This window comes from Syngnathus leptorhynchus, chromosome 16, assembly GCF_054491065.1.
Source record: "Syngnathus leptorhynchus isolate UIUO chromosome 16, UIUO_Slep, whole genome shotgun sequence".
Lineage (NCBI taxonomy): Eukaryota > Metazoa > Chordata > Actinopteri > Syngnathiformes > Syngnathidae > Syngnathus > Syngnathus leptorhynchus.
The window spans coordinates 4677619-4702939 of record NC_141210.1 but is presented as its reverse complement, the minus strand read 5'-3'; the positions used below and the strand labels follow the sequence as shown (position 1 = coordinate 4702939).

The following is a 25321-nucleotide window of genomic DNA, read 5'->3' as shown; positions in this document are numbered from 1 at the left end:
TAAATGTCAAGCCTTTTAATTCTCGCTTGTAATTGGACATTTGTTTTGTTGGCTGTCATTTGTTTTCAGAACCGGCCAAACCTGTTAAACCCCACTCACCCCCTCCCCTTTCTTTGCCAGTCAAGACGCACCATTGGTCATCCAGACCGAAATGATGGTACACCATAATTACAAATTCTCTTTCACACAGTGGACACTTGGAATGTAACCACAGTCAGTTCCAAAGGTCCAAACCAAAACTGCAACACATTTTAGTTTGGAGTCACGATAAAGCATGAAGCGACGCCTTTTCATTCCGCGTTCAAATCCGTTAGTCATACTCCAATAGTGGATTTCGCCACACGGTTTTGACCTTCACGCATCAGTCAGCCTCAATTCAGTGCAAATGTTTTCTTTCGTTGTCAGTCATCTGCTCCAAATAATACATTCATAATCCAAGGCTGTCAACACTTCTCTGCTGGTGCCCATGTACGTGTTTTGAAGGCTGGTTCTGGCAGCCAATTGAGATACCGGTGATAAAATTCTTGTTCACATTGTTTTCACGTTTTCGTGTTATAAGACATGCAGCCCAGCAAGAAACAAAGTGGTCTGGTAAATTCCCGAACACGGTAAATGGGACATCCTCCGGCAAAATGACAATTCCCTCTCTGGACTCCAAAGTCCAGGCCGATATGCGTTGTAATTTATGTACGGCATGCCTCCACATGTTGGTTGGGGTACCTAATGGTTGCACATGAAGCCCTGCCAAACATACCTGGCACGTTATTTGCCCGTCCTCACGTTTTACTGCATTCCCACACGGACAGATTGTAACGGTGAGTGATTTACACACACAAGTGAATGAATACAGTGGCTTGGCAATACAGAGCACCGGTGATACCCCCCCTGAAAACTTCAGCTGGTCCGTGGTTCCGTCAGATAGGTCATGTTTGTTTCGCGTAACTTGGACATTGAAATTGAATCTAGACTGTGGTAGCTTCAGGTAACCACACAAGGAACGGAATACAGAACGTCGTGGGAGCTTCTCCCGTTTAGTTGCCAACACATTCAAGGCGTCTCTCACCAGCGATGTCATTTGTCCCGAAACTCCCCTCAAACAGACAACTGACACTTGTCTGAACAAATTGAACACATTTGTTTCATTGGGAAACTTTTCATAGAGCAGCTGGGGACATGTCCTCGTCCCCCGGTTATCCCCCCACCAACTCGAAATGTGGGCTGTGCGTGTTTACAACAGGAAGTGCCTGTCGTCGTCTCACTTGGGATTGGTGGGTAGACACTTGGCATCGGTGGGTAGACACTTGGCTGCTGCTCCAAGCCCAACATCGTTCACGGTCCCTGTATCTGCTTTGCTGTAATTCGTGATCTTCTGGGAGACATCCTTACTGTAATAATGGACACTTTTTTATTGAAGATTCCATCTGTTTTTGATTCTATCCTGGCAGACCAAGAGCCGTTGGACAATTGAGCCGTAATTCCTGAATTTGTTAATGGGCCCCAGGCTCCAAGTTTATATTGGGGCGAACAGCCGGTTGGCAACGATTGTCAATTGTTGCATGATGAATGCTTCCAAAGTGCCATGTAAAGACAGTTTGATCCATTTTCTAACCAAAGGTATCAAAAAACAGTTTTTCTGATGGCTTTTTAATCTTGTGATGTGAAATATTTTAAGAATGAGACAGATGATTGTATACAGTGTAATAAACTTGTTCAGAGTTTACGAATCCAAGAGGAGAGTGACCATCGTCAGTGGAAAGCTCAAGACTTAGGAAAATGTGCTCTTGAGCCCACGCGATGGATTTTGCATGATCCAAATAGCGCTAGCTTCTGGACAAGCGCTCCAATGGCGTTCTGTCGAAGTGTTAAGCCCGCCAGAGCAGTTTGTACCGGATCAGCTTTTATTTCCTCAAGCACCGGTCAGCAAGAAACACAAGCGTGCATGGATTTGGATTTGAGTGTGTTTACATGCCGGTGCATGGCCGTTACAAGCGTGTCAAACGCTTTGACCATCAGTTCAAGCCAAGTGCCGTTCCAAGTCAACCAAAAGGGGCGGAGCTCTCTTATTAAGGAGTTTTTCGATTGTGTAATTGGATTCCAAAAGCGGCGGCGGGGGCTTGTATGTGCTCATTTTCACGAGCGTACATGCAACTTTCCCAAGGGGTTACCTGATCCTATTACATTATCCAAAGCACATCAAAGGGTTAAGAGCTGTCTGCTTCTATAGTCATTAAGCCCTCTCTTAGCCACGGTAAATCAACGCCGAGTTGGCAGCAGCTGCTCTGATCACCTATTAAAACTTCCATAATGTGCCGTGCGTACCGAGTGGGCCCTGTAAGGAGACACCAAACGCTGGACCGCAGATGAAGGCTCGCTTGACTTGTCTGATTTGGTTCCGATGGTCAAGATAGCAGAGGAAGTTCAGAGATGATGGAAAAGCCTTGAATGTGGAAGCTATACCGTAGATCTAAGACACCGTACAACGAGATGGTATCTGTTTTAAATCTTTAAGCCGAAAATCACTACTTTCTAAGCTAGCCTGACTTGTTGAAGGAATGTTAGCAGCTGAGGCTGTTATAATGCGTCATCCAAGTAGAAATGTTCCTGCAAGCTAATATCAGTTTGACTCTAAAATGCTGTGCCAGATAATTTTTTGACAACCTGTAGCCACTATTATGCTGCACAGGTCATCCCCGAGCAATTCATAGGCCAGTTTGACCAGATCAAGGTCAAATTCCCAGGCAGAGCTCATTTGGATCAATTCCGACCAGGGTGGTTCGTTCTGTTACTGTGTAAATGAGCTTAGTCACTTTGAGTATCTTGAAGATAATGGCAGAAAGCCACGGTGCCATTTACCATTTAGTTCCCTGCCCTCCACATCATTTCAGTTTACAACAGCAAGCAGGTAGGCCTGACCACAGGCCTATTTTTTGTCTCCAACTGGTCAAGAACATTGTGTGGAAATCAATCACCGGGCAGGCTAGTCGGTCAACAGTCGGCTCCCATCAAAGTGTGCACTCAGGAAGTCCGGTCTCCATGGAGACACAAACAATATACGAGACTACCCTCAGGTGAATTCACTGTTTGCCTCTGCCGACTGAATTGCTCCATTTAGCTTTCCTTTTCTTTCTTTTTCTCTTTTCTTGCCTTTGACCCGTACTGTTCAGCCGCTGGCTCTGAGCCCACCTTGTCTTTCTCCGTGATTCATTCACTCAGTGTCTCCCCCACTGACGGGTTGACGTCGCTGAAATTCAATAGAGGATATAAGAAGAAATTGGTTTTCTGTACGTAACTGTTATCACAGAAGAGCATTTGGGATTGGCCTCTGGCAAGGTTGCAGAGGTGTGTCGGATGATCTCAGTGTTGCCCATGTTTGCTTTGCCCTCACGTGTATAATCTCTTGAGCTCCTCCTCGTTGTTGAAAAGAAAGGTACATTTATAGCTGTGTCCTGCATCCTCGAGTACGTATACTTGATGCTTGATGAGTTTCTTTGGAATCTAGCCCCAATGGATTTGTTTGAAGCAATAGCGCAGCGTCTCAAATGTCTGATCAAAGCCCGGCTTAGCGGCCCAGGGGCTTCTACTCATGTTAATAAGTTGTCCAAGTGCCAGTCACGAGGCTTACGAACACCTTCTATCCCGAGAGATTGTGTATTTTTAAAAGTAGTGAGGAACACAGATGTGGGTTTTTTTGGCAACTAGCGGAGTCGGGATTTTATAATCTGCTCAAACTGTTACTTTTTAACACGCAGATGTGTCTCTCAGCCGCCACGTCAACTTTTATTGTATCAGGTCACCACTTAGCTAAAAAGATCGAGATTGATTTGAAAAATGCCGCGTTACCGAGCTGATTTCATGTCGGACTTTAGATTGCAGCCGAGTGGTGCTTCAAGAAATTGTCTTCACCTGTTTCTGTTTTCATATCCAGTATACGCAACAACATGCAGCTCCTCCAAAGCATCGGCAATTGCATATTAATTTATGCACCGTGTCATTTGTCCTTGCAGCCAAATAGTTTGCCTTGCAGCAGTCCACAGGCTGCCTGGGGCTGTTTGGTGGCCTTTTGGACAGGTTTCCTGTCGCCTGACTCAGCACCAGCTGTGCATGCCAACAGGAAAAACACCCCCCCTCAAAAAAAAAAAAAAAAAAACCCAAGAGTTTCATGGTGTTGACCAAAATAGCCCAAGGGATACTGGACATAAAAGTGCCTAAAGTATATCGGATAATCGGTATCTTGATCTGTATTTCCCGATATCAGAACGAGAACATGTCAGTGTGCAATGTAACCCCAAAAAGTGGCAATACAAACTGAAACTAAATTTGAGGAAAATCATGCCGTCATGGAGTACAGTACGGTCATACTAATCCTTGCAGTTGGTAATGCGTGCCTCTTAAGTCAACAAATATCCAGAAAAATATTGGGATATAATTTTGAGGCTATATCACCACAAAAAAAAACCCTAATCAAAAGCAGACCGTGGTCAATTTTCATCGTGGTTTGACAAGCTCCTCTGACGGTTTCCCCGGCTGACTATCCCGAACGCTCTTGGCATTGCTGGAGACTATAAGCTTTATGACTTTTGCGTCCGTGCCAGCCAAGGCAGGCAATCATCGCGGTGGCAGCGGTAATGGCTGTCGACGAGAGCTCATGCGGCAGAGCGTTGTGGTTGAAGCGCCCGCTCTCGTTATAATGGAACAGCTGTTTGGATCGCCGTGTAGCAGAGCAAGTCTGCACAGAGTCAATAGCAGAGAAGAGCAACGTAAACAGAGATGGGATGGCGAGAGCTGCTGAAAGGGGGTAAACACCCAAGACCAGGTTTGGGGTTGTCAACACGAGAATGCACAAAACACCACGATATGGGGAAATAGGTGATTCGGTAATTTGCGGTGTGAATTCCATTTGCAGATTGAAGTGGTTCTTTTCTGCGTACTAGAACCAAACTGAGATCCGCCTCACCGGTTTTTACGTGTCCCCTCTTACAAAGAGCAAAGTCGTTACTCATGAGATTTCCAGTTGTCCGCCACCTGACCCCTTTTATGACAGGTTGTAACTTTACTTGCCATTACTGTACTGGCTTATTGGACTGCTGAGATAACAACTGTGGCTGTTGGCACGCTATCGTTTTTATAACAGCAAGATCCAATTGTACGTTTTAGTTGCAATCCACTCTTTGAAAGTCCCATAACATCTCAGCTAAAATGAAAATTCTGTGCCTTGTAAAATTTTCAACTTCAGGAACGTCCGACTTTTTTTTCTACTGGACCTTACAAATATCCATCACGGTATAACTAAAGTAGGGCTTGCAATATGATGAGGTTCCGTTCTATTGCTTTATAATTGATATGCTTAACAATGAATGAGCGGGGCTTTAGTGCCCTTTAAGAAAGGGCACTCGGTATTTGATTGATATGTTTTTTTCCTGCCGGGAAAGCCAGCATCTTGTTAAGACCCAGGACCTTTCCTCAGCTACGTTTACCACCCCCCCCTCCCAACCTTTATCCACGCATCCAAACCGACTAATGCACACCAGGCTGTCTGTCCCCAGCTCGACCTCAACCCCCTTCACAGTCAGAGGCCAGACAGGGTCAAGCAGAGGGCGAGACATTTATGAGGTGCAGATATTTCGGCAAGAAAGTATTCCTCCTGTTGACACTGAGCAACGTCGTCTGGATACTGAGCAAGCTAATTTGGAGAGAAGGCAGTAAAAAAAGGTATATCACAATTGGTAACAGTCAAGTGACCTTGGCTTTCCCACGAATATTCGTTGGGCGGTTGCATCCCTTCCAACCCACATTTTCCAAATTAGAATGCAGACCTTTCCTATCTTGACTGTGTATCTCAAAGCATGGCGAGGTAATGAGGCAAGTCCTTCTCCAAACAAAGAACGTTAACCTCCTCATACTCGGACCCCCTTGTCCTAATCTCCCCCCTCCTACCCGCACGCTGCTGAGACAGCAAAGGGCCGTGACTTGGACACGGGGCGGCGGCCATCGTCAACACAAAAGGTTGTGGTAGCAAACAGCCTTGTTTGTGTTCACTGGGCTGTTGTTGGAGATGACTGATGTCGCCATTAACCCCTGGTGAGGGCGTTGGGGGGGGGGGGGGGGGGGGGTTGGGGGGGCGATGCTGCTCCAAAAACACCCGTGGGCCCACAGACAAAGTCATTGACCCATATTGTTTCTCCTTCGGGCCCTGTCAGCGGTTCATTCACTATTAACAGAGATAAGCGTTGGCAAAGCTGACAGGGATGGATGCGGACATTTTAAATTTCTACCAAATCATTTGTGATCATTTCCTTTACATTTTATATTGAGTCTTATTTTTATTGAATCTGGTTTTTCTATGGCTCCGCCTTCTTTTTGTAGCTTGGCAAGAGTGTGCTCCCGCTTAAATGTGCATCGACTGTATCTCTGAATCAGGCGCCATCATATTTACAGAGCTTGGCAGTTAAAGCCAGAAGGCTTTATCTGATGCTGTGACAGATCTGTCTATTTACCATGGAACTCCACGCTCGCCCAAACTCGGCTCAGCCCGAGACACTTACACAGAAAGACTTAGCACAACAAATAAAATTTGGCAGGCGAAGGTCTGATAAGTGTTCTCCAAATGTAACCTCAAATTCTTCAGCATCCCGATGCGTTGACGAGAGCGCAGCCAAAAATCACAGACGTAATTCGTAGATGTTTGTGGACGAGAACAATCCAGTGTTTTTATTTCTTTTCACTGTTTGGCCTCTAGAAGACCACTTTTATTTAAGAAATGCAAAATGCGACATCACACCCATTTTGGAAAAAACTGTCACATTCTCATAAAGCGCTCTTGGACAAACAGCAACGTTGACGTGAAAATAAATAGTGTTGGTGAACAAAATAAACTTTTGTCAATACAAGAGTCAGGATTGCATATAAAACAAGACTAATGTAGACAAAAGGGACTTGGCACAAATTAAATAAACTGAAATGAACTTAGTCCATTGCTTTGTGAATCTGATTGTCCTTCACAGTTACTATCGAGTATGTGCGTGTACTGTACAAAATCGACATGATATTCAAATGGAAATAACATTTTTTGAATTCTCAAGATCATATTTTGTCAGTACCTGGACGTTCATGCTCACGCTCCCCGGTGGGCTTTTAAAACTGCGAGAAGCCACAAGCAGAGCCAAAACACACAGCGGAGGAATATTTCTGATCAGTCATTTCCGATTCGAATTCGATACAGGTGCTTTGCGATACGATAAATTCAAATCAAGATATTAAAGCCACTTTGGTATGTTTTTTTTTAGGATGTAGCACATTGTTAGAAGAGCCAGTCTTGTTCTAAATTCATTTGTATGGACATGATTAGTGATGACTCAAATGTCATTCATATCTTAAGTTATTATCTATGATTGCAGTCCGCTGGGGCCTGCCTTAAAAATCAGTCGAGAAGGACATAAATAAAAAATGATAGGTTAAAAAAACAAAATAACATTTACAAAAAAGCCACGACCTTTTTTTTTTTTTTTTTTTAAAACAGGACGACTCAGAATCTCTCAGAGAGCGAGTCTTGCCCGGTTGTCCACCATATCCTTCTCTCTTTGTGCTCTGTCTGTTTCCGTCTCAGCAGGGCATAAGCAGTGCAACGCTAACATCTTCAAAAATGAGTTCCCAAAGCATAAGAAAGAAAGCAAAAAATAACAACAACAACAATCTATACACATATAAAAATAAATCAATTGCAAACATGGAAAGATACATCTCATATGTACAATATAATCCCGTATAAAATAGCTTTTATGTACATATCGACAACAGACAACGATACAATATTCCATCTGTACAATCTGTACACCTGAACACAGAAGACAGGCGAGAGGTACTGAAGTGTATGGCTTGATTTGGATCCATTTCAAAATATTTACAGACATCGACTTTACACGTCGTCAACTTCCCTGGAATGACGAGGCTTTGGGAGAGTCCCGAGTCTCGCTCGCTTTCACTTCTTGGTTCAGGTAAGGCTACCTTCATCGAATTGGTCCTTTACAGACCGCGATGGCCTTGCGGTACTTGACCCAGCTTTGTTTCGGTGACACGTGATAGAAGCCGGGTGTATGAAACCGTTAGACCGATAAAATGCCAGTTTTATTGATGGCTGTGATGCAAAGGAAGACCCAGAGTTCAGCCGTTTTACTTAAATGGTCCAAGTTTTTGAAGTCTTCCACGTAGGTTAGACATCAGTAGTCTCCAGTGTGTAGTCTCAGACAGCCCGAAAACAAGCAACACATCACTTTACAAGGCTAGAGTGGGGAAGGGGGCGAGGCTTCTTTGTAAAGTATTGGACTTTGATATTTCCGGCAGAGGAATTCTTCAGTAGTTTCCTCATAGAGGTTCAGCACAAGATTGAAACCCCTTCAGCAGTGACCAGCTGACCAGTGGTGGGGTCATAAGTCCCGGCCAGGTAATACAGATCTGGCACGGCACTGTTCGGCTTCTGATTGCGTGTCAGACTCTCATATTCCTCTTGACTCACGACCTGGCACTTATGAGAGATTGTCTGGACATCATTTTCATCCTCATGACATGACTGGTACAGGGCATGCTGGTTGGGAGAGGTTTGAGGTTAGTCAGAGCAAAACTAACATATTCTGGCAGAACAAACGTTTGCTTACCTTGCCGTCTCGCTGCCTTTTTCCTTGTTTGGTCTCTTCAGGGTGGTAGAACCACTTGACTTTGACCACCATGCTAGATGTCCAAGACTCCCAGAAGTTTTCAATTTTACCAATGTATGGTAGGTTGGGGCGCCCAGCTGAGAGGAACACGGCACAGTCTCCCACTTTCACTGCTTCCTTTCCTCTCACGATGCCCTTGTAGAAAAGCTTCTTGGCCTTACCTTTTAGGCCCCGCCTCTGTGGAAAGCCAGACACGTCAGCAATCTTTCTTGACAAGCGCTGAAATCGATAATATCCTCACCTGTGTCGGGCTGCCAGACCATCTCCACATCTGGCGTCCCGCAAGGAATGTGGACATCTTGGGCCTCGGTATACATGAAATGTCATCTGGTAGCATTCTCGATTTCTTGACAAATTCTCTCGATGACTTAGAGATGGAACTGTCGCAGTCTTTCCTCTTCAGAGATTTACTGTTGGAGATGTGTTCATCAAGAGGTCCTTTGGTATTGGAAACAGCCAATGCTTTGGCCACAAACGAATGTTGCCGTGAGGACGTGGAGGCTTCGCTGGGTTGAAGGAGTCCTCGGTGAGAAGACAGGCAGTTCTGTAGCATTAGTGTCGAACTTTCCTCATCCTCTGAGCTGTAGGACGAGTCGTTGTCAGAGGAACATAAGCTAGAGCTTGATATTGAGCCTGATGAAGAGGAGCTGGATGAACCAGAAGATGAGGATGAAACTGCAAGATGAGAGAGGAAATGTCCGGCTGTCCTTAGACCCCCTGAAGCTAATCTAAGTGCAGCCCTTTTCCTCTCTTGCTCTTCCTCCTCTTCATCATCCATATCAGAGTAGGAGCTATGACACTCTCGGTGCGAACTGAAGCCCAAGTCCCCATATTCTCCTAGAAGCAATGAAGGCTTTCTTTGGGGCGTGGTTCCTTTCAGGAGAAGTTCCACCCTCGAGTTGTCACCCTTTTTGTTGTCTTTAACAAGAAGGACCGGATGTGAGTAACCCTCCGTCTTGGGCATTCCACTCACATTGGAAGAGCTGCCTCGCAGCAACAGAGCCTTGCTGTTTTTGGTCTTTGGGGAAGTTACTCCTTCGTGATCTAATTTGACCAGAAACTCCTGACTAGACTTCTTTACCCTCGGTGCAACCAATTCGTCTTGTCTGCGTTTCTGTCCGTAAATTCCACTTTTTGGACCGACAGGTAAATCTGGACGTGATCCTGTGGACTTGGTACAGAAAGAGGAGTAGCCATTTGCAATGCTACTAAAGGAGTCCACCTCAAAGGAGCTACTGCTGAAAAGCCCTTTCGATTGGGTGGAGGCAAGCGGTTGAATGGGAGTCAAGGCAAATGAGTCATCCTCCCTCAATCTCAAGGCCTTTCTCGGTGTCCCATTGAGCTGAAATAGATTGTGGGACGTCCTCTTCCTGGTGCTCGTCAATGAAGGCCATGGCACAAAGAGGGAATAATTTTTATCGGCATTTTCAGCCAGCTGTTGCTTTTGTTTTTTCCCAGATCCCTTTGGTCTCCCTAGGATAAAGAATTTTGTGGTGTCATTATCCAAGCTTTCTTGAAAATTAGGACAAATAGTGTTTTATTTGCAGGATGAAAACAAAATCTTACCTGGTCTTCTTTTTGGGAGAGTTAGCGGTTGGTTGCTTTTGACCATACTGACAGTGTTGAATCTGTCATTGGCTGTATTATTGAAACTGGAGCTTTTCTTGGCCTGACTCCCGCTGGGTCCATACACAGCCGGAGATGTCTCCTCACCTTTGGAATGATACATTGATTTCAATTATTTGCATTTATTTACAGATAAAAATCTTAAAAAGGCGCATAGTAAGGAGACACTCACAGTGTATTTGATATCCCGGCGGTAAGAGGCGGATGTTTGGTACAGAAATCTTCCCTCGGTCCCCATCGTCAAACTCTACCATTACGCCTGGCCTCGCCTCATCGGTTGAAATCCCTGCAAGAGATAAACGTAACATTTGTCAGAGTGAATATTTGGGATGTACAAGATACTAGAAATTGAGGTTGACGTCTCACCTCTGCGAACATAGCCTGGGTACAAGCAGCGTGAACGTTCACTCCAGTAAGCGCACACCCTGGTTCCTTCGCCTAGCATAGCTTCTGACTCGGGGCGTACATCAAGGACCTGATACCCGGATGAAAATGTCATTATGGTTTGTTACAAGCTGTCCAAAATACCAGACACACATGTTGAAGCTGTTTGAGCAAACTGAAACCAAGTTCATGAGCATCCAGTGTGCCGCAATTGTAAGCGGTTGCTTACTGCGTGTCATGCCAATGTGCCAGTCAGGACTGAAAGCAACGGAAGCCTGGATGTAGTTAAAGCCTGACTTGCTGAGTAATACCAAAGAAGTCCTGAATAGAGAGCTTGTGATTGCCGGTTGCCAGATCCTCCTTCCAACAATACAGGCAGCCCTAACATCCGCCTCTCACTGGGGGCTCTTTCAGGTTGCTTTCATTTACTGTTGCCATGACGAGAGACCCTTTTGAAAGATGAGGCGTGGATGTGTGTGCGAGCGTGTGCAAGAAGGCGCTCGGGGAAAATTGTTGATGATCTCTCTTAACGTCCAACAAAGGATCTTGCTAGTTATCTCAGGCTACTGTGAGTAAAGCGGGTCCAATATATGGAACTATTGTTCCTAACCCCGCATCAACTGAAGTATTTACTACAGGCTCAAGTCATGACTGTCGGAAATAAACTTACAGCTTCTCGAAGCAGTTGCTCCAATGAATAGATCTTTGCCCGGTTTGCCCTTTCCCCGTCAATTGTGACACTAAATCTGGAAGCAGAAATGCGTTACGTTTTAGGCTTGATATCCTTGAAATTAATACAATAATAATAATAATGATAAATAATAATGGTAATACATGACCAATACTTCAATTGCAGTCACTTACAAATGTCAGTTTTCTTAAAAATAAATAAATACAATTTCCACAGGACCGTCAAATAACAGACTGTTTGTGTCATTGCTTACATATCTGGGAAATCCATAGTGTGGATCCTGGCAGCATAAAGAAGCTCATCTTCCTTTGAGACCAGAATCTTTAGTCCGTCCGTTAAGAGTTCTTTTGTCAAGACACAATTAGGAACTGTAACTGAAAAATGCAAAACATCCCAATAAATATTTTAGCATCCCTTCAAAATTGCCACATGATGTGGTTTGTAATTTAGTTTACCTTCGGGGTTCTTTTTCCCTGAATCACTGTTGTCCTCGTCCTCTTCCGAGAAGCTGCTGCTATTCATCTGAAAGCCCTCATCAGCCGCAAAGCTTTCCAACAGTCGACTGACTGCTCGGCCTTTTGTCTGTGGATCATTGAGATCAAAATAGACAAATGTCGGAATTTATTTTGCATTTAAATAAGGTGACTGCTTCTGGTACCTGGTGCTCTTTGGCTCTTCTTCCTCTGCTTCCGTCCTCAGTCTTTGACACCGGGGCCCAGCTATTTCTCCGCTAATGGACAAGATGATGGAGGGGAGGTAATGAAGATTGTGGGGTAAATTACGAAAATTTTCATGCACAAATGTAATTAGTATACGATATTATCTTGCACATCTATGAAAATGACTTCTTGCTAACCTTAATTGTTCCTCTCAAGATGGTACTTTTCCGCGTGGCCCTCTTTAACCTCTCGCTCGTTGTCGGAAATGTTGGCAGCCCCATGCTACGTCGGAAACGGTTGCCTCGGTTGCTATGGCTTCCCCACCGAGGCTCCTTGGGCCTGGGTGCTCGCGGTCCGCCAATCCCCCTTGTGTTGTGGTCCTCAAAGCAGGTTTTGACTGCACTGGCCAGGCTCAATCTACCGGGGTTCTTCTTTCGTACTTTGACCTCACCTTCTGCGCCAGAAAGAGTATGGGAGCCTGTGCGGTTCAATTACAAAAACAGACACCGTTAACAAGCCACGAGGAGAAACGCAAAACAGATGCTTCTTGTGAAGATTCCTTATAAATCAAACTGCCGTCAGTCTTACCATAAAGCTCCTGTCTCTGTTTTTTGTTCCTGGCTTTCTGATTGGCCTCCAGTTTTACAATGGATGAAGGACTTGGATCGGTCACAGAGGAGCAAGAAGTCACATCTCTTGGCGGTTGTGCTCTTAGGTCTTGACCTTCATCACTATCATTACTGCCTTCCTCCTCTTCCTCTCCTGATGGGAACCGAGAATACAGAGCATGCATTTTTGGGGTTAGAAAGTCTTATCAAATGCCTTGCTGAACTGTGATTATCTTGAATGTCTCCATTATTTCACAAACACTTCATTAGCAGTCAAGTAAACATTGAACTGTTCATTGAAATGATGTATGAAGTGCTTTGCCTTGATGATATTTCCTGGTGTGAAGCCACATGCAACAGAGCCGGAAAACAACAGTGAGTGTGTGTGTGTGTTTGTGTTTGTCACATTGCTCTCCTTGAGCCAGCCAGTCTGTCCGTCTCTGGGGCTGTCAAAGCCTCTCAGAGGCAAGTGTCCGCAGCTGCACATGTAGCGCAGAATCAGCCAACAAGGCTAGTGTCAAAATGTCCATGCACACGTTGTCTTCCACACAAGGTGTTCCTCACCTTTTCACCCACATCTGGTTGCTTTCAGAGTGATTTGCGGATTTTAAGACTCACTAGAGTGTGGCACTGAATATCATGCATCGGCATTCTTCTGATCTCGAGGTTTACGGCGGTTCCTTTTGAGTTCAACCGCTCTTAAACCAGAATGGTTGGCTGTTATTTGCTTGTCACTTTGGATCAAGAGGTGGAAGGTAGTTGTGTGTTTTACATTATATAATATCAGTTAATAAAATACATCTGTGAAGTGCGTATCAATAAGAAGTATGGTTTTGAATGACTGCCAAATATTCTCGTCTTACCTTGTTCCGAGGAGTCACTCTCAGGATTCGAACTGTCTCCCAGTGACTCCCGTCTTTGTCCACGATGAACCCTCACTCTGGTCTTGCTATGATGAGCAGAACCATGTGTCTCTTTTTTAGATCCGCGGTGCCCCTCCCCAGCCCAGCTCTGCTGAGGACAACTGTCCACACTTGCTGCTGAGAGAGTTAGACAATCCTTCTGAGATCTAGCTTTGCTCGACCTTACTATTAGCTTTGACGGGTGAAATAATCGCAACGCATGTACCTGTGTCGCTGTGTCCCCCAGACTCTCGTCTGTTGCCCTGGCTCCGGTGTCTATGCTTTGAGTTGCACGGTGAAACCTCCTTGTCCCTGTAGCGCATCCCTGAGAGACTCTTTTTCACCTGGCTCTTCTGTTTGAGCTGTGCCACATCGGCAACCAACTTTGAGCCCAGAACACTTTGAGGACCACCTTTTTTGCAACCTTGCACTTTTATCTGCTACAGCAGAAGAGGGACAGTGAGACCTAGTTAAAGCTACAGCAAAAAAAAAACATGACTATAAAAGCTGAAACGGAATATTAAGTGCCCAGGTGTAAAACGCATTAACATGAAGTGCTCGGGTTTCGACTCATGTCGTTTGTATTTAATTAGAAACAGAGCTCAACAAAGTCGTATTTTAAAAGCAAAAAAAGCAACCGTGGCCTCTTTAATTCGGAGTTGCGTGGCAGATTAAAGAATAGCGGACAATGAGATCCTGACCTGTGTGCTTCCAAGTTGTTCAAAGGCTCGACAAGACAGCCTCTTCTTCCTTCTCTGGCTGTCTCCTCCCCCTCCTAGCTCCTCAGGCGTCAGGGAATGCCCCGTCACCATCGGCCTGTCAGTCAAAACAAGGGAGAGGAATTCATTAGACAAGAATCGCAGTGGTTTAAGGGAAGCGAGGACATCACAAGGAAAAATAGTTAAATCATCTAATAACTTTGCTATGTCTGAAGCAGAGCAACATAAAAGTAGAAGGACAGTCTGGGATCTGTACAGGACTGTGAGGAAAAATTGGCCATCTCACAAGAAAGCTGCGTTTGAAGGGAGATCGGCACATGGGAATGCACACAGCATGTGACCTGGCATTGAAAAGTTTTGGCAAGTCCTTGGAAGGATATTTATATTTAGGGCTATTGTTTTCAGTGGAAAAAAAATTACAGATCTCCAATTGCATTGTGATTTTGGACCCTGTCACCAGCTCTAAAGAAGCAACACAAGTCAACCACTTCAAAAATATATTGGAAAACTATTTATGCACAGTGTGCAATTCGGCAACCGCTAAAATCTTCAGTGAATGGGTTGAGAATTTCTCACATCTTTAATTTCATGTTGTCAGTGATCAGATTGGAGCAATGTCAAATGTCCACTGAGTATCATTTCAATTATCCATCCCTGCAAGCGGTTTGAAGGACATTTTCTTCATATTTTTTTCCTTAGTAAAAAATATGGCTGAGTAAGCAGCCCCTTTATCTCATCATCGGAATTCAGCCTTGACCAATCCTTAAGAAAATACATACAATGACTGGGGTTGTTGTGTGGTGGGGTCTGCCAACAGACTGTCTGGAGACCGACAGTAAAGTGCGACTTGTCTGCAAGAATGATTCTGCCGTCCGCCGCTAAACATTGCAACGACTTTTGGGTTCGCTTTCCCAATTGATTAGCTGATGTTAAAAGCTTTGCTACTTTAACACAAAGAACACCAGTGATGTAGCTTCGGCCTCAATCCTGATTGACCCGTTGCCCTGGGTCGGGACACCCAAATATGACAACTAGCTGGGACTTGTACACGATGAGTGACTAGCCCGTGCTACAGCTTGCAAAACACCCGCCAACCCCGACGGCATGTTCGGTGGCGGCCACCCTCCCTTCCCCCAATCCACCTTGCTGCAGGGCCTTGGCCCCGTTACCCTTTCACTTGGGCGTCACTGTCACCCGGCATCAGCGTCCCCCTCCCCTGGCGTCAGCGATGGCCTGGTGAGGGGGTAGGGGCGATACGGTTGAAAGAAGAGTGGAGGTGACATTGTAGAAGGGCAGCTCGGGGCACTGCCGTTGCCCGGAAACCACGAGAAAGAAGCGTGACACAACTAACCCAAGCCTGACGGTGTTTGATTTCCCAATTCTTGTGCCTTAGCGGGAACAAAACTATTTGGAATGACCACCATGTAATAGTTATATTTAGTGTCAAAATCCCTTTCCTCATCGTAAATATTGTTTTTATATATATAGATGTTTATGTGAGCAGAGGTCACTATTTGAAGAATTAATAACCTATATTTATTTTAGTAATATATTTCCTTTCATTTTTTACTGTACTCAAATGGCCTTGTCTTGTAGCCATTTGCATACGTGGCATTCAATCTCTAGAACTGAACACCCCATGGTGTTATCCTTCGTGACCCACGTTGACCCATTGAGCCTATATGACAGTGATGTGTCACATTCCTTGCACAGGGCAAGATTACCAGAGAATTCACAGTACTCTAATTACATAGTCTGCCTGTTAGCCCCCAACCAAGCATTACATGCAGTCCAATAATACCAAGTTGAAACCTAATGGGTAGATTTTGTAGTTATGTCCTAACATAAATATTCTGCGTGAGCACATGAGCACAGCTGATACAGTTATGTCGTTATAGATTTAACACCGACGTTGAGGATTAAGTGGACTTTCTTGAATGGTTCGATTGACTTCCCCCTTTTGTTTAACGCCAGTGAAAGGTAGTAGGAGAGATGGCGGGACTAAAACTTGACGCACTTGACTTTTCTTTGGCCCTCAGACGACACTGAGCTCGTTGTGAGGATGGGCTTCTTCTTCCTGGGTCGTCCCGGTCCTCTTCGTGCTGGGCTACGTGGCGTTTCCTCTTTTCTGTTTGAGCACACGTCAAAATGATGTTGTTGTGAGTAGGAAAAATGGGTATACATAGTCGGAAAGGCCTATCCCGCTCACTGATGATCGTGTTTCCTTTGGAGTTTGACCAGCTCCCTCTGCTTCTCTTTGTAGTGACGTTGTAGCTCGGCCAACTTGACACGCATCTCAAGCTCAGAACCGTCCATGGTTTCCATGCTGCCTTTGGTTTGGCACACCTGGAAAGTGTCCGTAGTGTCTTTAACATTAACCCAAATAAGAGCTTTGAGGGTATTGACACCAAATAAAAAATACTCTTACTGGTTCATTGCGTGGTGTCCAGCTACATTTTCTTCGCAAGTTGATGGTCTTGCGAACTGGGAACTGTCGACCCGAGCACGCAGCGCCGCCTGCCTGTGGACTCGTCTCCAGTAATCGGGCTGTCGCTAGCGTTGCCAGGCTGTGGAGGTCAAACATCAACAACTCCTCCTCTGTGGAAAAAGACAGGGTTGATGCTCGTGATGAAAATTTAAAGCCTAATGAATTGTCTTGTTGTCCCACACATTTTGATAGACTTGCCGTGACTTTGAAACATTGCGCCGCTTCCCTGAGCTGTCAACAGTGCTTCATCACGAGCGCCTCACTGACTCCGAAATCAGTGGATGAAACCTTTTTTTTTTTTTTAATCGAGGTCCCTTTTGGGAGCTGTTAAATGCATTAGGACGCTGTGGTAAACACAAAACATCCTTTGCTTGAATAATATAAAAACACATGGCGCTTTGGAAAACAAGGAAGCTTTTAAAGGCACTTTGAAACAATGGGTTCTAATTCGCCAGGCAATGCTCCAGGGTGCTGAAAACATTGACTGCATTTGTGATTATGCACAGGCTAGGGGGTAGTGTTGTGTACGGGGAGGTGGTGGAACAATCATTGGGTTTCTTTTACTATATAACAATGGATATCTGTTCAGTGTTAACACATTTACTGAGATAGATGCCTTGTGGGGACCCTTTACGTTTTGTGACATCTGAAGTGATGGGAAGCGACCGCCTAGTGAATGAAACCTAAGCATGTGTGCGTGTGGCTCAAATAACATTGTTCCCAGAGGAAGAGAATATATGGGAAAGAGAGAGGTGAACACCCTGTCTTACAGGGTTCGACCCTGTCCTGCTACTTTCGTCTCTCTCCCTCCAGAGGCCTTTGCATCGTGAGAGCAGCCTTTTAGGAAATAAAACTGCCTTTAGCGCACCAAAGAAAGGAACGGCAAGCAAGCACACAGAGGATTTCCCTAGGGAGATTTTACCAGAGGCTCTAGAGATGTAGAAGAAGAGCGAAGAACCTAGGAGTGAGCACAGAGCAACGGAGGCTAGCCCTGAGGGGGAAGTTGGAGGTGGTCTCTGTGGAAAAATGTAGTCGAGTGATTGGTTACCAGAAAAATGGTTTCCTTACCTCTGCTTTCCCCACTGCGGTGCCTCTTCTGTTGTAGCTCCAGGTCGGCCACCTCACTGAGTAGCTGGATTCCCTGGCAGGGGTTGCTCTGTGACGGGGCCGCGGGTGTAGAGTTGAAAGGAAGCAAGGGGAATGGGGGGACGTCTGTGCAGAAAGCAGCAGCGATGAGCAGCTCAAGGCTCCAGTAGCATGGCACAAGAGGTTTGCGGGATTCAGCAGATGTCGCCTGGCTTGGGCTGGGGACGGACGCCGCTGCAGGGGAAAGACATGCCATCTCCAATGAGGTCTTGTCAGCCACCGGCATGTTCCTTTGCTGCTTCTGCTTGCAGTCCTTGACTTCTTCCACGCATTGCTCCAGCGGAGCTGCCGGGGTCGTAGAGTCAAGCTCTACAATGGTGCCCGGGACTGGTGTGTGCCCTTCTGACATAGCAGACTCCACCTGGCTCTCCTCACCCATAGGCTCATCGTCCTCCAAGGTGATGACAGTCTCTGGCCTTTCTGCTTGATCCGTGCACAGGGGCACCACTGGACAGGAAGCAGCCTCGCACAGCGGGCTGTCAGCAGGGGGGCAGACGAGCACCTCTTCCTCGGAAGCCCCCTGTGTCTCCGCCTCGTTCTCCCTTGATACATAGTTGGCTACTGTAACCGCTGCGGCCTCCACTTCCTCTCTTTGGTCCAGGACTCGCTCAAGGATGCCCCCCTCATCTCCCTGATCCACTTCCTTAGGTTCAAGTGGCTCAGAGAGAGGCCTGACCACCGCTTGGCAGTCAAGCCCCTCCCCAAGGCTAGTAAGAGTCTGCGGGGCATGCTCGGAAGGCTCAGATTGGATCGCTTCCAGGTCGGCTGGTTCTGCAAGCTGAATGTTCTGGGGAGAAGGCCCGCTCCTGTAGCCAATCGTGAAGGCAGAGTATGTGTATCCAGGAGGCAAGTCTTTGGGGAGAAAGAGATTTCAATTATTTCAGTAACTGCGCCAAGAGGGTTACGAGCTCATCAGCTTGTTTGTTCGTGAACAGGATTACAACCAAATCTGCAAATTCCTCAAAACCTTTAGGAGCAGTTATGCAAGAACCAAGCAAAAACCTGGAATTTTTTTTTACCCCTTTTAGTGATTTTAAAAAAGGAAAACTGCGGATTCAAATTAGGATTGTTTGGCCTTGACGAAGTTTTGCACTCGACTGAATCACACTTTTTGTAACTGATAAAAGAAAAATATATAAAGCTTCTATCTAAATATATAATTTACCACAGCTATAATGTGCTGAAAAAAATCCTCACAAGTACTTCAAAAGTGCTTGAATTCGACCTTGTAAAGATGATGCCTGTCTCGCATCAAATCCTGCATGCACTAACGACTTAAGTTGTAAATCCTTGAGACACATTCTGCTTACCAGGCTCCAAAGATTCTGGATAATTTTGCGGGGGCTGGCCCTCCCCTCGCTTAACCTGCGGATCGGCCTCCTTGGGCATCTGGGAAGGGGCCGGACTCATGGTAGGTGAGTGGGGGGCCGTAACAGCTGGGCTGGGAGCTCGGCACGGTGTTGAGGGAGTGCTTTTGGAATGTGGGTGCATTGAAGGGGACTGGCAGCAAGGAGACAAGAGAGCAGTGCAGGCTCCAGCAGGGGAGGTGTTCCTTTGGGGAGGGTTATAGGAGTAGGGCTTGGATGGTTTTGATGTCCTAGGTTTTGGGAGAAGTTCCTCCAGGTCAACAGAGGGTTCAACGCCCCTTTTCTGCATCTATTGGGGTTAAGATGAGGCATTAGGAAAAGCTTAAACTGATTATTTGCTCACAGTTGCTCAAGTTTGTTTCCGGTCACCTGAAGATTATGGTGTTGGTGTTGCATGTGCATGCCATGCGCAGCTTTGTGTTGTTGCTGCTGCTGCTGCTGCTGTGGTTGATGAGGCTGTGCGTGCGCTTGCTGCGACTGGTGGCTTTGGTGCTGATGCTGAAGCTGTTGATGCTGCTGGAGAGCGTAAAGCTCTTGTTGCCGTAGAAACTGGGATCGAGAGTATACTGTGGGATGCTGCATGTGGGAGGCTGGGCCCCGGGCGCCGTACACTGGGGGCCAAAGTCCTGGCTGTTCCATCACATCTAATGAGAACAGGAGAGTGAGACAAATGGGGGTTCTTAAAACTAAAAAGGCATTTTAGTTTCAATATCTGATAGCCTAACGTATTGTATTTTCTCTTAGTCATCTTTACCAGATTATTTTTTTTATAATTTATCTTAAAACAAACTGGACTTTTAAGTGAAGATGGACTGAAAGTCGTGATGTGTGATGTTGCTGAGTCAGCGAGAGATGAAAAGGGCCTTATTAGGACATACCGAGGTGGTGGGGTGCCGGATGAGTAGGGGCATCCGTGGGTAGGACCACCAACTGGGCAGAGGGATCTTGAGGCAGAGGCAGGACCGGTTGCAGAGGGCCTGGCATGGCTGCAGAGAAACCAGGGGGGAGATTCTGGTGCAGGGCGGTATGACCTATACCTGCTTTAAATAGAGAGTGGGGACTCTGTATCGAATCGATCCGTAATACCTGGAATGAACTCTATGATAATCTGGTGATTTTACCATAAGAGTGTCCTGTCATCCAAAGGGATGGGCTTCCAGTTCTTGGCATCCAATGGTGGTGAGCAGAATGTGCAGCAGGGTCTGCTAATTGGCCAGATTGGAGGGAAGTCCCGCCTGGGACCATGAAATGAGACGTGAGGTCCCCGTGGCAGCTGTTGGAGGGATGAATCCTGGAAAACTCCACCCTTTCCTTATTATCTCTGTGTCGGGATATCAGGGAAAGGTAAACATAGGGGATCACAAATCATCGAACAATGCAAATTTAATCTCTCAAGTAAATGTCTTGAAGTGATTTACCTGAGATATGCGTCTCGATCCCTGTCCAAACACGTCAGACCTATCTGTTCCCCGCTCATCATTTTTCTCTCCTGCTCCGTCGTTGGATCTGAGGGATACATGGTGTGGGCTGGTCCTGTGAGACAAACATTAGCTTACAATTTACTAGCTCTCTTCAGCCTTGTGTGTCAAGGAGAGGACAAATTATCTGGTGGCTCAGCTTTTTTCAAAACATCAATTTAACCCACAAGAGACTTGGTACGCTAATATTTCCGCGCAAGACTATTCCAGCCAATCAGCAGCAGGGGGAGTTGTGCACAGTGACTGTGGGTTTTTCAAAGACTGATTTGACTGCACTTTAGATGTAAATTAGATGTAATATTTTCTTTCCGGCTGTTCCACTTGATTTTCCTTCATTTGGAACGACTGCCTTTGCTTGTATGCGGTCCTTATGTAAATTATGTCAGTATGAACGCTTGTCGTTTGAAATGTTTCTAATTGCTGCTTTAGCAAGCTTCTATATGGGCTATTAGGAAGATGAATGTTTGAATCAAGTTGTTAGTCCATAACCACAATGGGAGAAAATAATTTACAAACCCCATAAGATCATAAAAACGATTTGAACTAAAAGAGTACTAACGGCTAAAAGGCCCGACGCAAATATATTTGGAGCTGGTTCTATCGATGAAGGAGTTGACATTTGACTTCACCTTTCACGGTGGGCTGCACTCTGCCATGTCTGCTGCCGGAATGGCCATCCGACGAATGACACGAGGGTTCCCTTTGTCTTGCCACGGCCACCGCGATTCCAACCGGCGGTTGCCGCACCTCGCCTTCCACATGGCCCGCTTCACCGATGTCCCGATGTCGTCCACTGTAATCGGGACGCTCGTTGTCGCTGACTGGGCCCTTCCTCGACGGAAGAGTCTGTTTATTAATCTGAAGGGCGCAGCTTCCCCCCGCAGGCCCCGATTTCAGGCTCCCGAGACCACCAAAGGGGGTTTTCTGAGAGAGGAGCTGTGGCTGCTGCTGGTTGCTATACTTGAGTAAGCTTTTCATGGCACTGCTCTCTCCCCGGGTTGAGTCTTGGCTGTCCGGTTGTTGCTGTGGCTGCTGCTGTTGCTGACTGACTGAAGGTACAGTCGTTGGCTGAGGAGGCGGATTTATTCTCTGCTGCTGTTGCTGCGAATGTTGCATAGTACTGCTTCCTAACTCCATGTAGGACTTTCTCTGGTCCTCCTCATTGTGTGCCATGTGGTGAGGAGGTCTCATGGTCCATTGCGGCACAGGGGTCTGCTGCTGGTGGTGCTGCCGCCCACCGTTGCCACTGTAACCATAAGCCGACATGTCAATTTTTCTTTTCATTTCCTGCACCGTCCCCTGGTTGAGGTCAACCGGAGACGGAGCATCCGGACCAGGTCGCCCATGCTGCTGGTGGCGAATCCTGGCCACTTTTTGGCCATCTCTCTGTAAGGAGCAGCTACTGGCAGAAGTGCTATGCTGACTCATATTTTTGTTTCCAAGTGCGGAGGAATTTGCTGGGGGTCCTGAATGGGAACAGTCTCTGTAAGGTGAAGTGTTGACAGAATGCGGGACAGTGTGTCCAGTTTTGGGTCCCTGGGGCAATGAGGATCGGAACATGTCCATGTCAACAGCACTGTTTACACACTCAACACTGCGTGAGCGGACAACTTGGTGCTGCTTCTGGGGTTGTGGAGGTTGTTGTTGTGGTTGTTGTTGGATAGGTGGAGGAAGCTGAGGGGCTTGGAGATGGTGGTGATGCGACTGCATCCAGTCTGGAGCCTTCTCAGTTTTTCTGTACGTGTGCTGTTGCTGCTGCTGCTGTTGCTGCTGCTGCTGCTGCTGCTGTTGTTGTTCCTGCTGCTGTTTTCGATGCCAACTACTGTGGTGTCCACCACCTGCATTTTTTACCATATTTTTGTCCTTGGTAGTCCCCCCTCCACTGCCTACAATCCGGCAGTCGGGGTTCCCGAGCTGGAATGGCCCACCATGTTTATCCCTTGCGTCTGCCACAGACGGCACAAATGTAGGCCCTGTGACTTTAGGTTCCCGCCCCGCATTTGCTTGTCCCCTGTCGTGTGAGGCGGGGTTACTTAGTGGGGCAGGAGCGGGTGGACAGAAGAATTCTGGGTGGTGGTGAGCATGATGGGAAGGGTGTGGATGGTGCGGGTGGCTTGGGTGAAGCTGAAGGCAGTGGAAGCCTCCTGGGTGTGCATGCGTATGGGGGTGAGTGTGCGGGTGTGGGTGGGTGTGCGCCCCTCCAGTGGAGCCCAACTGTAAGGGTGGGGCTACGGAATAAGACAAAGAGTGGTGAAGCGGCGCCTGGCCCCTTTCTAGGCAGTCAGAGGGCTGTTCGCTTATTCGCATCTCCCCACTTATCCCTTCTTTGGTGCAGCGGCTGTTTCCACTGGAACTCATATGTCTGCCGTGACCGTTCCCTCCACCTGCAATAGTTCCCAAGGGTGTGCCCTCCCCTCCACAACTAGACATGGAAGTCTTGGGCCCAGCGACATTTGCGCTCTCTCCATTTTGCATCTTGCCATTGTGCAAACAAGCGCTCAATGGCTTGCCCATAATTTGTGGGTCCTTGCTGTATTCCATTGGGAGTGACGCCTTGTGCCTCTCCAGGGCCCGGCTGTTAACTTCCTCCAGGGGCAGTGGATGGTGGGGATAGTGTGGGTGCTGCTGATGGGAGTGGGAATGGTGGTGATGGTGGTGTGTGGGCAGGGCAGATTGGTGGCTATGGTGCTGCGGTTGCTGCTGCTGCTGTTGTTGCTGCTGTTGCTGCTGCTGCTGCTGCTGTTGTTGTTGTTGTTGCTGCTGCTGCTGTTGATGTTGCTGTCTTTCCTTTGCCTCCTGTTTGCTATTCGACCTCTCCTTGTCTTTGACTGGTCCAACTCCCCTCTCCACCGCTCCCTCTTTGAGTCCCTTGAGCAGACTCGCTCCACCACCTGGATCTCTTTCTCTGCTGCAAGGTCCCTGGGAGAGTCCCAAGCCCGCCCTGGACATCGGTGGCAGACTGTGATTAGTCGAGATGAGAGGAGGCTGTGACGGGAGACCTCGAATGTAGAAGTTCTCTGAGACAAAGAGAGCAAAGACAAATCAAGTGAAAAAGAGATTTTCTAGAATTACATTATACATCTCACCAATCATGTCCCTGGGCATTCTTTTATAAATACCCATAACGGATTAGGCCATACAATGTTTTATGGATTCAATTTACTTATTACTTCTGTCTGATTACATTCTAATCATCCGCGCCTCACCTTTTTGGGTGTCATAGAAACGGTGTTGACCATAGAGAACTCCGCCGTTGGCATGGTGATCCAAGTGGCTCATAGGAAGAAAAGTGTGGGCCAGACTCCCTGAGAATCGAGGATACCCCGCAGCGGCTGAAATAGATAGCACAGAATGGGGCACAGATAGCAGATAAGACGGGCCAGTAAGCACCACGATGCACTTATCCACACAAACTCTCCATAATCCTCCAGGTCCCATGCAGCTGCTGGTGTTCATACGCAAATAAGTAGTGGCTCTGCCTGTCATGTTTGCTTTTCCCGCTTGAATTTAGAATGCAGACAATACACGATAAGCTCGGGCTTGGGGATGATTGCGTTGTCTCTTCAACATATGGCTATTTGTCTTTCATTCCTCAGAAACGTCCATGACACCTTTGTCCATCTGATTGTAAAAGACTTCACGTTCTGTTTATTGCCATATTTTGACCTAGACCGTGAGACAGATTCAATGTGATCCTCTTATTGGTGTGCCCTTCAGGGGACTTAAATCCACTAAAGTTGAGTCAAAGGCAACTGGAATTTAAAATGGTTCCCTTTTTAAATCCAAAAGAGTTCTTCAGTTCGGAATTTCCACTGGACCAATGCAGCTGGCTGAAAACAACCACTCAACAGATACTTTAGAACAAACCCCCCCATCTTGAACAATCAAGAAGAAATCCAGATTCAGGAATTATCAAAAACTAGATGAACATTTCCTAAGATGATGACCTGCTATAGTTTGTGCCAAATCTTATGGTGTAATAATAAAGACTTTGTTGCAAACATTGATTGACAGGTGAGCCTGTCACATTGTTACGACCATCCTCATCTTGAAACATAGCGCACAGGTGAATGAAGGATGGGAGGAAGAAGGGGGGTGGGGAATGAACAAGGAGGGAAACATGGGTTGTACAAGCTAAATGAAAGCCAGATGTATTTGTGTTGGCAAGTGTGCGGCCCGATCCTGGAAAGCGCAGATGCAGTTCACTTGGCTTTGTGTGTGGTTGTGTGTGTGTGTGTGTGTGTGTGTGTGTGTGTGTGTGTGTGTGTGTGTGTGTGTGTGTGTGTGTGTGTGTGTGTGTATGTGTATGTGTATGTGGCGGCGGCAGCGTGCTTTTCTTTTTTCTTTCTTTTTTTTTTCCTTCCCTCTCAGCAGTGTTAGATGTCTCACTTTTAGCTCTTGGGAACAATGGCGACGGTGCTTGTGGTGGCTCTGGAAAGGGAGGAGTGTTGTGGTGGGCTAAATGACCTCGGCTCCGAGCGGCGGCCTCTTTGCCCAACCCGTCTTAATTAATGAAATGCGCCAAGAGGGCAAACAATAACACAG

The 25321-nt window shown here is 46.6% G+C and overlaps 1 protein-coding gene across 6 annotated transcripts in view; it reads right to left on the bottom strand.

Annotated features, from left to right (window-relative positions):
• Nucleotides 1–6656: 6656 nt before the first annotated feature.
• bahcc1a (BAH domain and coiled-coil containing 1a) overlaps nt 6657–25321 on the bottom strand; it is a 46684-nt gene continuing 28019 nt past the window's right edge. For 2 of the 6 annotated variants that reach the window (XM_085933010.1, XM_085933011.1), the window contains 26 exons: nt 23983–24108; nt 21406–23793; nt 20717–20831; nt 20420–20619; nt 20177–20338; nt 19668–19942; nt 19242–19587; nt 17854–18783; nt 16726–16895; nt 16507–16643; nt 16315–16425; nt 14280–14394; nt 13805–14018; nt 13540–13716; nt 12657–12830; nt 12266–12546; nt 12068–12139; nt 11865–11991; nt 11663–11783; nt 11389–11464; nt 10701–10809; nt 10507–10620; nt 10275–10421; nt 8950–10181; nt 8649–8885; nt 6657–8578 (listed from right to left, as the gene is read on the bottom strand). In XM_085933010.1, the coding sequence (XP_085789136.1) occupies nt 8369–8578; nt 8649–8885; nt 8950–10181; nt 10275–10421; nt 10507–10620; nt 10701–10809; nt 11389–11464; nt 11663–11783; nt 11865–11991; nt 12068–12139; nt 12266–12546; nt 12657–12830; nt 13540–13716; nt 13805–14018; nt 14280–14394; nt 16315–16425; nt 16507–16643; nt 16726–16895; nt 17854–18783; nt 19242–19587; nt 19668–19942; nt 20177–20338; nt 20420–20619; nt 20717–20831; nt 21406–23793; nt 23983–24108 (8366 nt within the window). In that variant the 3' untranslated portion in view covers nt 6657–8368. The remainder of the gene's footprint in view (nt 8579–8648; nt 8886–8949; nt 10182–10274; nt 10422–10506; nt 10621–10700; nt 10810–11388; nt 11465–11662; nt 11784–11864; nt 11992–12067; nt 12140–12265; nt 12547–12656; nt 12831–13539; nt 13717–13804; nt 14019–14279; nt 14395–16314; nt 16426–16506; nt 16644–16725; nt 16896–17853; nt 18784–19241; nt 19588–19667; nt 19943–20176; nt 20339–20419; nt 20620–20716; nt 20832–21405; nt 23794–23982; nt 24109–25321) is intronic. The other 4 variants (XM_085933012.1, XM_085933014.1, XM_085933013.1 and 1 more) reach the window with 4 other exon arrangements.